Source organism: Sceloporus occidentalis, unplaced genomic scaffold (genome assembly GCF_023333645.1).
Source record: "Sceloporus occidentalis isolate IW3139 unplaced genomic scaffold, rSceOcc1.0.p SCAF_2, whole genome shotgun sequence".
NCBI lineage: Eukaryota > Metazoa > Chordata > Lepidosauria > Squamata > Phrynosomatidae > Sceloporus > Sceloporus occidentalis.
Window position 1 is genome coordinate 66,713,993 of NW_028316982.1, and position 11,127 is coordinate 66,725,119.

At 41.0% G+C, this 11,127-nt stretch overlaps 1 protein-coding gene across 1 annotated transcript in view; it reads right to left on the bottom strand.

The window, feature by feature from the left end:
- Positions 1-10,828, bottom strand: part of SORCS1 (sortilin related VPS10 domain containing receptor 1) — a 539,126-nt gene extending 528,298 nt beyond the window's left edge. The window contains exon 1 of the mRNA XM_089508330.1: positions 10,282-10,828. Within this exon, the coding sequence (XP_089364456.1) occupies positions 10,282-10,815 (534 nt within the window). The 5' untranslated portion in view covers positions 10,816-10,828. The remainder of the gene's footprint in view (positions 1-10,281) is intronic.
- Between the last annotated feature and the right edge of the window lie 299 nt (positions 10,829-11,127).

Consider the following 11,127-nt stretch of genomic DNA (forward strand, 5'->3'; position numbering starts at 1 on the left):
TTAAACAGTAAAAGATGATTAAAAGGTACATAACAATACATCAAAATTAAAAAAACAAACCACAAATAAGAAACATAATAAAAATAATAATAAATAGAACAACTATTTGGAATTTTCTCATCTACTGGAATATGGATTATAAGGCCCAACTATTCTGAGAACTAATTTTAAAACATGTAGTGGCATCTTTACTTTCTCACTTCAAGGACACAACAGACTTCTGTTATTAATCCCAGGGGCTTTTTTATGACTCTGGATTTCTATACAGCCCTCAACTTCATGTAAGGGTATCAGACTAATCTGAATACCTTGTTTGTTTGTCTGCCTGTTTTACAATATATATCAGTGATGGCGAACCTATGGCACGCGTGCCAGGGGTGACACTCAGAGCCTTCTCTGTGGGCACATGTGCCGTCGCCCCAGCACAGAGTTTGCCAGTTTGTTACTAGAAAGCTAGAGGGACATGGCACTTTGCAACAAATAAGTGGGTTTTGGGTTGCAGTTTGGGCACTTGGCCTCTAAAAGGTTCAACATCACTGATATATATCAATACAGCTCTAGCCTGGTTCTTCTTTAAACATCAGTTATTTTACCAGATGTACCCAATATTAATTCAAACTCATACACAGGTTAATATTTAGGTAGACTACCCTCCAAAAAATGTTGAAGCACATACCTGCTTGGAATGCCCACACAACTCTAACTGTAACCTGGAATGTGATTATTTTATTATTTATTATTTTATTCATTGCACTTATATCCCACTTTTCTCCCAAAATGGGATTCAAGGTGGCTTAGATTACAGTTTGTTATTAAGAAAAGGGCAGTTTCTCAAACACATTGCCATCATCTGTCTATTAGGAAATCGAAATCAGGATGTCTTATCATTAAGAGAAATATTTCACCATTAGACTTCTCTCAAGTTTGTTTCTGTTTCTGCCCAGAAAATTACAGTAGAATTACAATGCTTGAAATATAGATAAAAAAAGAACTTTTTAAGTCCCTTCTGGAAGAACGGCAGCATAGAAATGAAATAAATAAATGAATAAATAAAATAAATTTCCCCAGAACAAAATCCTTAGGATACACAGCGTGCCCTTCCCTTACGCAGGGGATCTTTCCAGACCACCACCACCCCGCGTAAGGGAAATTCCATGAATGCTCAAGCCCCAGTGAAAACAGTATAAGCTGAAAGACACATATAGCACCCGCGTATGATGCAGATGCACTGTATTTTATACTTCATCTTTTTTTAAAACCAAATCATAACTCCAGAAGCTCCTGAAAAATCAGAAATAGCCACAAAAGGAATGATGAAAGGATACAATAGTAATTTAAGCACTAAAAGGGCCCCTGTTTTCCTAGTACACAATGTAAATGGAGTTTTATGGGGAAAAGTTTTTTCACCCTGTAAACACACCATACACAACACTAAAAGACATTGGAATTCTGATGGACCAAAACTGCATCTCGTGCAGCTTGGCTTGCTCTTTCCTGATGTCTTTATGAAATTTGGGGTTTCATGCTGAAGAATTTTGCACTGTTCTTGTTTATACTTTCTTGTCACCCAATGTCAGATTTTTCTAGTTCTCAGGTTGAAGTGAACTCCATGTATATCAATTTATTGTTAGACGTTTTCATGTATTTCATCTCCCTCCTTAACACACACACACAGTCACAAATTTCCAACTGAAATTCTGTCAGGGGAGAGCTGTTTCATGCACACTGGCCATTACATGCAAGACACTTGTTTCTATCATCCTCCATTGGTCAATGACAGACATCTGTAGCATACCCTCAGCTACCCCAATTTGAAAGGAACAGTCCTGATTAATCCTCTGTTATCCTACTTTTTCATCTGCTTTCAAAATGTCCCAGTTTCTCTCTCCTCCTCCTCCCACTTTGCAAATGACTTGAAGGCACACAACAACAGCAGTTGTCAACACTTCAATTTCATGTTTTATGTGCTTTAATTATATTGTATTTAATATAATTTGTAAGATGCCCTGAAAACTGGGAGAGATGATGATGATGATGATGATGATGATGATGATGATGATGATGATGATATTGATGTCCAAGGTGAGCAAGGAATGGTCTTTCATATATTTCTAACTCTCATTCTTTGACCCACCCACTGTGTGTAAGCCTGAACATTTTGTACAGGGTATCCATTTTGTACAAGTTGCCCTCATCCAAAATGCTAGAGACTAGATGTGTTTCTGAGTTGGGATGGTTCAGAGTTTGGAATATAAATAGTGTAGTATATACCTGTACTGTATTGGCAAGCCTGGAGGGAGACATGAAGCTGGAAAGAGACACAGCTGGAGAGAGAAGCCAAAGGAGAGAAGTAAGGCTCTGTGAAATGGTGGGTGGTGTAGATTTGCACCAAGCACTATTCTTGGATTCCTGCTGTTCTAAAAATCTTCATATCTCTCACCAGACATGTCTCTTTCCATCCTCACAAAAACAGTACAGGTACATAATATGCTAGAGGCCTAAATACCCTAAAGGCACAATTTCCTGTCTGATCTTGGAAGCTAAGCAGGGTCAGCCCTGGTAAATACCTGGATAGAAGACATATTTCAGAGAAAGGAACTGAAGAAACCACCTGAGTATTTCTGTGAACCCTATGAAACTCATGGGTTCACCATAAGTCGACAGTTGACTTGAAGGCACATACACATACGCTCATATTATGCTATTTGTGTTTCAAAATCCAAATCCAAAATATTCCAAAATCAAACCCTTGTTGTTAATACTCAAAAATGTTAGTGCTCAAAAAGTTTCAGGTTTTGGAGGGTTTTGGATTTTAGATTTCTGGATGAGGGGTGCTCAGCCGGTAATATCATTCATGGATGTCTCTTTTAACTCTTATTCTCGATTCTATTTGTTTAACATGAAATCTGTAGTTGTGAAAACCCCACCATTTTGATATCTCTATGAATTAATCTTTCACTGCGAAGCATCTTTATCTTAAAATATACAGAGTGACAGCTTTGAAATGTGCAGCTTTTCTACAGCTGAAAAACCTGTAAATTGCTATCTTACTGCTTTAGACCCTTAAACAGTTACAACTTGCTGTCTTACAGAAAAGACATGTCATAAATTACATTCCACAGTAGAGATTAATGTTCTTTTGCTAAAGTCCACTATGAAAGCATAATTATACAAAATAACAGATTCATCCTATTAGCTGTCAGAGTTACAGTTTTCTTTCCTGATAGGGGATATGCATCTTTGTTGATTACATAGCTGGCAGAAATTCTATAGGTACACTTTTCCCCAACTTTAAAAGATTATACACTTTAAATTTCCACCTATTTATGCTGCTTTTGTACGCAAAGATAATATTTCTTCGAAGATTTCTTTGATGCTTTGATACATCAAGGTTGCCATTTTGGCACTTAAAGGATAGGAGAAGAGGTCATCTTATGAACTGATAAAACACCAGAAAGCAAAAGTAAGGGTAAACTGTCAGTTCTCACAATGGAGAGATATAAACAGTGGGTCCTCCCAAGAATCCATTAGTGAGATCAGTGATTTATAATGTATTCATAAACAATCTAGAGTTAGGGGTGCACAGTGGAGAATCTATGTTGTCGATGGCACTAAATTATAGGATATTTTAAAGAAAGTTTGTAAAGAGGACTTTGGTGTCTTAGTGTGAAGGAAACTATCCAAGGTCCTGAACCTCTTTTGGAGACAAGGATCAGCTTCTTGGATAACCCCTTCAAAATTTTGACTGGAATGTGGACTGGATTCACTGCCTCACTGCCATGAAAGACACCAGGCACATTCCAGTTACCATACTTGAAGTACTGTGTACAGTTCTTATTACCATAACCAGAAAATAATACTGTATCTCTCTAAGAATTAAGAAAAGAGCAGTCAAGAAGATCAAGAGTCTGGAACAATCAAGAAAACATTATGACATTTGGGATAGATTAGTTGGGAGAAAAGGTGAAAGAGACAAATTCAAGGTAAATAAAGTTATGCATGGTTTGGCAAAACCTCAGGTCACTGACAGTGAATGATAAGAGATTTTGCACAGATAAAACACTTCTTTATATTGTCCATGGTTAAAAGGTGGGCTTTGCTACCATAAGAGGTAGAAAGTACTGCTTGTGGATTTCTCATTGGAAACTGCTTGGGCCCTATGGGTCAGACACAGAATGTTTGACTTGGGCCCAAAACAGATGGGCTGAAAGCGCCATGCTGGCACCAAAATTAGGATTCCAGAGTGTGCGGCAACAGCACTCTCTGGAACCCTAATATGTATGGGCGGTGCCATCGTTATGTGGCACCGTCCATACGTGGCACGTGTGCGTGACACAAGCAAGGCATCACATCTGCACCACCAGGTGCCGCACATGCGTCTTGGACACATCACAGTGCACCAATGGTGCACTGGTGACATCATCCCAGTTTTTCCGGGTTCTTTTTGGTCCAGAGGGACACTATGCAGTTTGGCTGCTGCTGCATCCCTCCAAAGGGAAACTGGGCACCTCCAGCCTGTCCCTTTGAGGCGGTCTGGATTGGCCCTATGTAAGCTTTGACTTCATGGCTCTTATTATATTTTCATTCTTTACCCAAACCCCCGCCTGAATTTGAGGTATTTTAAAAAATGTGCATGGGTACTAATGCCAGCCCATGGTGTGTGTGTCTGTGTGTGCATGTGCCCTCAAATTGCCTGTCGGCTTAAGGTGACCCCCCCCCCCATGAATTTTGTAAGATTTTCTTAGGCAAGGAATACTCAGAAGTGTTTTTGCTAGTTCCTTCCTCTGAAATATAGTATACGAAACCTGGTATTCATTTGTAATCTTCCACTCAAGTATAGCATAACCAACTTGATGAGTCAATGTAGAGTTCTCTCAGCAGAAAAACTGAATTTTCATTCCCATAGAAATTCTTTTAAAATACATAGAACTAGTGACCCATTATTGAATCAGTGGAGTTTGTTCATATGTGTGGGCCTTCAAGTCACTGCCAAGATCATACAGGATCTTATACAAACAGTAATATTTACCCATTTATACCACAGTTTTCTGAATTTCTCAAAACAGCTGGCCACCATGCAAGCAGAATGTTGACCTAGATAGACCTTTGGCTTGGTGGCTTCCATGGCAGTGAGATAATGAATCTGCTTTGAGTTTGAATTGAAACTTTAATCCAGCTATCTATGATACTGACACCTATTCCCAAAATAGGTTCAACATCTTCAATAGATCCTTTAGACCGCCCCCATCCCAATACATATGAACAAAGACATATTTTCTTTATTAGTATTCCACAGATGCATCCACACTGCACAATTATAGCAGTTTGTCACTATTCTAACTGCTGTGGCTCCATCCTCCAGAATCCTGAGATTTGTAATTTGATGAGATACTTAGAATTCTCTGCTAAAGAACAACAAGCCACTCTCCAGACCTGCAGAATTAAAATTATCTGACAGAGAATTCTAAGGCCCCATACAGACTGCCAAAATAAAGCTGCTTCAGGTCACTTTGGAGGTAGGCTGTTTAAATGTTGCATGCATCCTAAGAGTTCGGAAGCTGTGCCAAAGCTGCACTCCTGTCCTTAGGATTGGATCGTGGCTTTGGCACGGCTTCCAGACTCTTAGGATGCATGCATCATTTAAACAGCATAACTCTAAAGTGACCCGAAGCAGCTTTATTTTGGCCTGTCTGTATGGGGCCTATGTAAAGTATCAAACTACACACCCCAAGATTTCACATGATGGAACAATAGCAGCTGTACTGGTATCAAAGTATTATATTTGTATAGTGTGGACACAACCCATCTCTTTCACAGCTCAATCCCAGTAAAACATTATATTTTATAAACTTTACTATTTAAATGCATTGGAAGTGCAAGAAAATATCCAGATAAAGAGAAAGTTTGATAATTTGAGACACTGTATGAGCTAATGTTAAGGCTGCATCCAAACTGCAGAAATAATCCAAGTTGACACCACTTTATCCGCCATAGCTCAATGTTATGAAATTCTGGGAATGGTAGATTTGTGTGACATTTAGCCTTCTCTATGAGTGAGCTCTGGTGCCACAACAAACTACAAATCCCAGGATTCCATAAGATGGAGCCATGGCAGCTAAAGTATGACAACTTGTATTATTTCTGCAGTGCAGATGCAGTTCTAGACAAGATATGGGACTGGATATAGGAGGTTGGAATAAATGAAGCCATCATATGGTGGTTGCCAAGACATGTCATGGTAACAGTGGTCTGGATCCCAGACTAAAAGGCAAGGTGATAAATAAGAAGAAAGTGTGTGCTCTAAAAGGCAACCATATTCTAGCTTATAACCATATTCTAGGTGGCACTACCACAATTACTGGTGGTTGTCATACTACAGATTACTTTTCCATGCCATCATGGTTATAACTGCTGGTGTAGAGTTGAAATTATTACTCTACAATTTACACAAACAACTGGAAAAATGGTTGAAGACATACCTCAAGAGAAGATCCCTGCACATAAAATTAGCAGACCTTTCAGAAGAAGAAGAATCCAAAAATATATTTCATTTTCAATTCTTGACACAACTGAAAACTCTGGGCAAGATGCCATTGACTTGCAGTTTAAAAATAAAGTCATATAAAACTATAGAACTATAAAACTGTGGGTTCATAAAGAGTCCTTGCTTTCATCAAATATAATGGTTTAACACCAATTTCATTTTCTGCATTGACAAACTGTCAAGTAAATGGCAAGTGAAGGGTGATTCCTGTAGGTTTTGCATATCTAGAGCAAAAGACCACATCCATTCACTACCAGCATACTGCAGTGTGATGAATGTATTGTGAGCACACATGAGGAAAGGCTTATATCAACTGTGTGGCAGGATGTTCAAACACAAGCAAGCTGTAAAGGACATGGCGGATTAACTGAAGAACTTTTCTGTACTCACTTTGAACAAGGACTGCCATAAAGGTAAATGGGAAATGGAGCATTTTATAATTGACAATAGAGTAATGATCAGAATTCTATATTGTTTCCATCTAAAAATCTTCACCATAATTCTTCTGTTCTACAACTTTAGAATGCCCAATGGAGGCTTTTAAATCTACTTTAAGTTGTAAGTCATTGCCAAGGTCATGAATCATGCTAAAACAGTGAGAAACTTTTGCCAATCAGTTTGAAAAGTCTACAATTCAAAGTGAACAATTCATTTTAATGCAAGTATATCAGACATCCAAAAGTCAAAAAGAGAAGAAAAAGGAAGGTCCCAAAACACATACAAGGGGTGGGTATGGTTTTATTAAAAAAAATTGCTTGCTTTTGATTTAAAAGTTCCTAAAAAGTCTATATAATTATGGTCTAGTCAATGAAATCTGGCTCCTATTGAAAAGATGACAAGAGTCACATGAATACAGAATGTATAAACTCGTATTTATACTCATATTTTCAAAAAGGAATGGATTGTGGTCAGATCACTATTTCATTTTTTCTGCATTTAAACGTCTAGTAGAGACATAACTAAAAGTTACAGACCCAAGGACTGCTTTGAAAAGGAGCATGCAAGTTTAAATGTACTGTTTTGAAGAAAGAACTAACCACTCCAAAAACAAGAATCAGATTTCCCTCTTTTGTTCTTTTGATGCCTCTTATATTCCTTTGGCTCACTTTACCAAGTCACTAAGAACCAGTTCCCACGGATCTGCATTATACAGCACCCCAGCCTCTATCGTGTTTATTCTTTAAAAGTCCAGTTTAGACCCAACACTGCTGTGAAAGAAATCGGCTCTGTTTATCTGAATAAAATCTTCAGTAGAGTGGCATAAGAGATATCAGAAAGGTAGAACTGCGTGTTTTGTTTTACAAAAAACACTATATTAGAATCAAAAGGAGCTGGGTCACTGTGGGTGAGAGAAACTGTCTCATTTAAACACCACAGGGATGAAGCAAAGAATAGCAGGTGAACAGACATCCCCTTCCTGAAAGTTTAGTCTCATTTTTATATCAAGGGACACTTGAACTGCCTCAAGGGAACTAATGGTACATTGTGAACCACTCTTCAGTTGCAAACCTGAGCTTTTTTGTGTGGTTTGAGTGAAAAGAGTTGGGGACAAGCTTGAGGGAGAGGGTACAACCAGCATCCCCTTAATCAAAACTGAACCTTCTTTGCCTGTGACACAAACTATTAAAGCTAAAAGACGATAAACCGCTAAGAAAATAGAAACTGAGAGAGACACTTTCTACACCAGCATCCCAGTTCAGGAGACACAGTTCTATACATTTTCCAAAATCCCTTGGCACTTACATAGGTACTCAGACGCAAGAGGAAAAGAAAAGTCGACACGCTCATGGGTAGAAAGGGCAAAAGCAGGGTTGCTGTTTCTACTATAAAGAGGTAGAAAATGGACACACAAAAGATGAGACAGGGATATGCCACAGAGATGCTTTGCCTCACACTACTCCTGTCAAAGCCTTCCTAATTCATCTGTACTACTTTGCCACACTTGTGCCACTTGGCACACGGCACAGCAAGGCATCACAGGACTGACATAACTGGCGCTTTTCATTCTGCTGGGAAAGAACTGAGGAACATCCCTCCCCTTCTGCAGAAGTGAGCACCTTTGATCCCAGAAATCTCAAAGAAGCCTTTTCCCATTCATGGCACAAAATGTGACAGACTCCTTGCAACTTTCCTCACTCTCTCACCATAACTCATTGATTCCTAGATGCTTTGATAGAATCTGAATCACGGCTGACCCAAAAGTCCATCCAGTAACACTGACCTGGGTAGCCCTGTGAAAGTGATATAACAACAGCAATACCAATAGCCTGCCTTTTTCTCAAACAGACTATATTTTTAAAAAAAACATGGTATGCATGTGTGTGTGTGTGTGTGTGTGATAGGAGTTTATCCCATGAATATCCCGGGAAAATCGCATAATTACATGAAATGATTTCACAAAACCGGCCATTAAAGTGGCCACAAAGAAGCATTAGTATGCATCTTTTTACTTTTGGGATTTCAGTGACAATGCCTTTCTGATATCACTTTATTGATGCAATTGCATGTGAATCATTTGCACCATTTTTGCTTTATTTGCATGATGTTTTAAATGTGCTTTAAGCTCTCTTTCATGTCGAATTTAGCCCCAGTGTGATAAACTCCACAGTCGGAAGCTTAAACAGTTCCCCTGACCACTGCTTCCCCTCCCCTACATTTTTGCTAATAGTTTCAACCTGGAATCTTAAATCATAGCACTGGAAGAGACCACAAGGGCCATCCAGTCCAACCCCCTGCCATGCAGGAACTCTCAATCAAAGCATCCTCGACAGAGGGCCATCCAGCCTCTGTTTAAAGACCTCCAAGGAGGGAGACTCCACTACACTCTGAGGGAGTTTGTTCCACTGTCAAACAGCTCTTACTGGAAGTTCCTCCTAATGCTGAGGTGGAATCTCTTTTCCTGCAGCTTGCATCCATTGCTCCGGGTCCTAGTCTCTGGAGCAGCAGAAAACAAGCTTGCTCCCTCCTCAATTTGACATCCCTTCAAGTATTTAAACAGGGCTATCATATCACCTCTTAATCTTCTTTTCTCCAGGCTATGATGACACAGAGACTCTCCTTTCTGTGTGTGTGTGTATAATTACTAAATATTTATACATAAATTTATATATTTTATCTATTGACCACTTCTATATTTCTTGGTAAATTTTCCAACTACCATGGGAAATGAAAATACACATCAAATGACTTGGGGATGCTGTTCTATTTATCCCATTTGTCATCCTAGAACCCAAAGATCAGGAGGAGGAAAGGAGGAGGAGGAGGATTAATAGTAGTAGCAGTAGTAGCAGTAGTAGTAGCAACATGGGTGCACACATGTGCGCGCTTGCATTTTGATGCACCAAGATGCTGTTATGTGGCGCTGGAAACTTTTCTGCCACATGGAGGCACTTTTCAGACACGGCAAACAGAGGAGTTATTTCCAACAACAACAACAACAACAAATGAAGAGAAACCAGCAAGTGAAGACAAACTCCTCCAGAGTGAGCACCTTCCACACTATGGAAACGATGTGGCTAGAGCCCACTTTAAGTACCTTGGCTCCCTGCGATGGAATTCTGGGAACTGCAGCTGGTTATGGCAGACGAGTGAAACTGCAATTCCCAGAATTCCATCACAGGGAGCCAAGGTACTTAAAGTGGGCTCCAACCACATCGTTTCAACACTGGCTGCATCCCTAGGTCTCCCCATCTACCCCCTTGGCCCCTGTTATCCCGCTTTCGACTCGGGTTACTCACGCTGCTGTTGTGTCCGGACCAATGGACCATGGCCTGGTTGTGGGCCGAGTCCCCCGTGAGGGCGAAGGTGGTGCTGGTCAGCTTGAGCTCCTCGGCCCTGAAGCGCGTCCCTTTGGCCTCCCAGGGCTCCGGGGGCCGGGCCTCGCCGCCTCCTCCGGCTGCTTCCAGGGGGGCTCCTCTTCGGGGCTCCCGGCTCTGCCGCCTCCTCCTGCTCCTGCTCCTCTGCCTCAGGGGCCCCGAAGTGTTGGCTTTGGGGGGGAGCTCCGGGGGCTGGCTCCTCAGGACTGGGGCTTCCTCCAAGTGGACAGACGATAATAATCCCGGCGGAGGAGGAGGAGAGGAGGAGGAGGAAGAGGAGGGCAAGCGCTGCTGGGGCTGTTGATGCTGCTGGGGCTGGAGCTGCACCTGGCGCCAGTGGCAAGAGCGGCAAGTCAGGTCTGCCCCGATGAAGCCAAAAGTCAGGATGAAGAGCCAGGTCCGGGCGGCCAAGGGAGCCCCGAGCCACGCCGGAGGCCAGGCAGGACCTTGGCCCATGGCAGCCCAAGGAAAGAAGAAGCAAGCAAGCAAGCAAGGAAGGAGCCCTTCCCAGAGAGAGAGAGACTGAACGGAGAGAGGGAAGAGGTGCGTGCGTGACTGAGGATGTGTGTGTGTGTGGATGGAGATATAGATATAGATATATATATAGAGAGAGAGAGAATGTGTGTGTGAATATATATATATATATAGTGTGTGTGTGTGTGTGTGTGTGTGTGTGTGTGTGTGTATAGTATGTGTGTCTGAATGTGTGGGTGGCAATCTATCTGGGGTATTTCTACCCCGAAAGGGATTCAGCGATAACTCCACAGA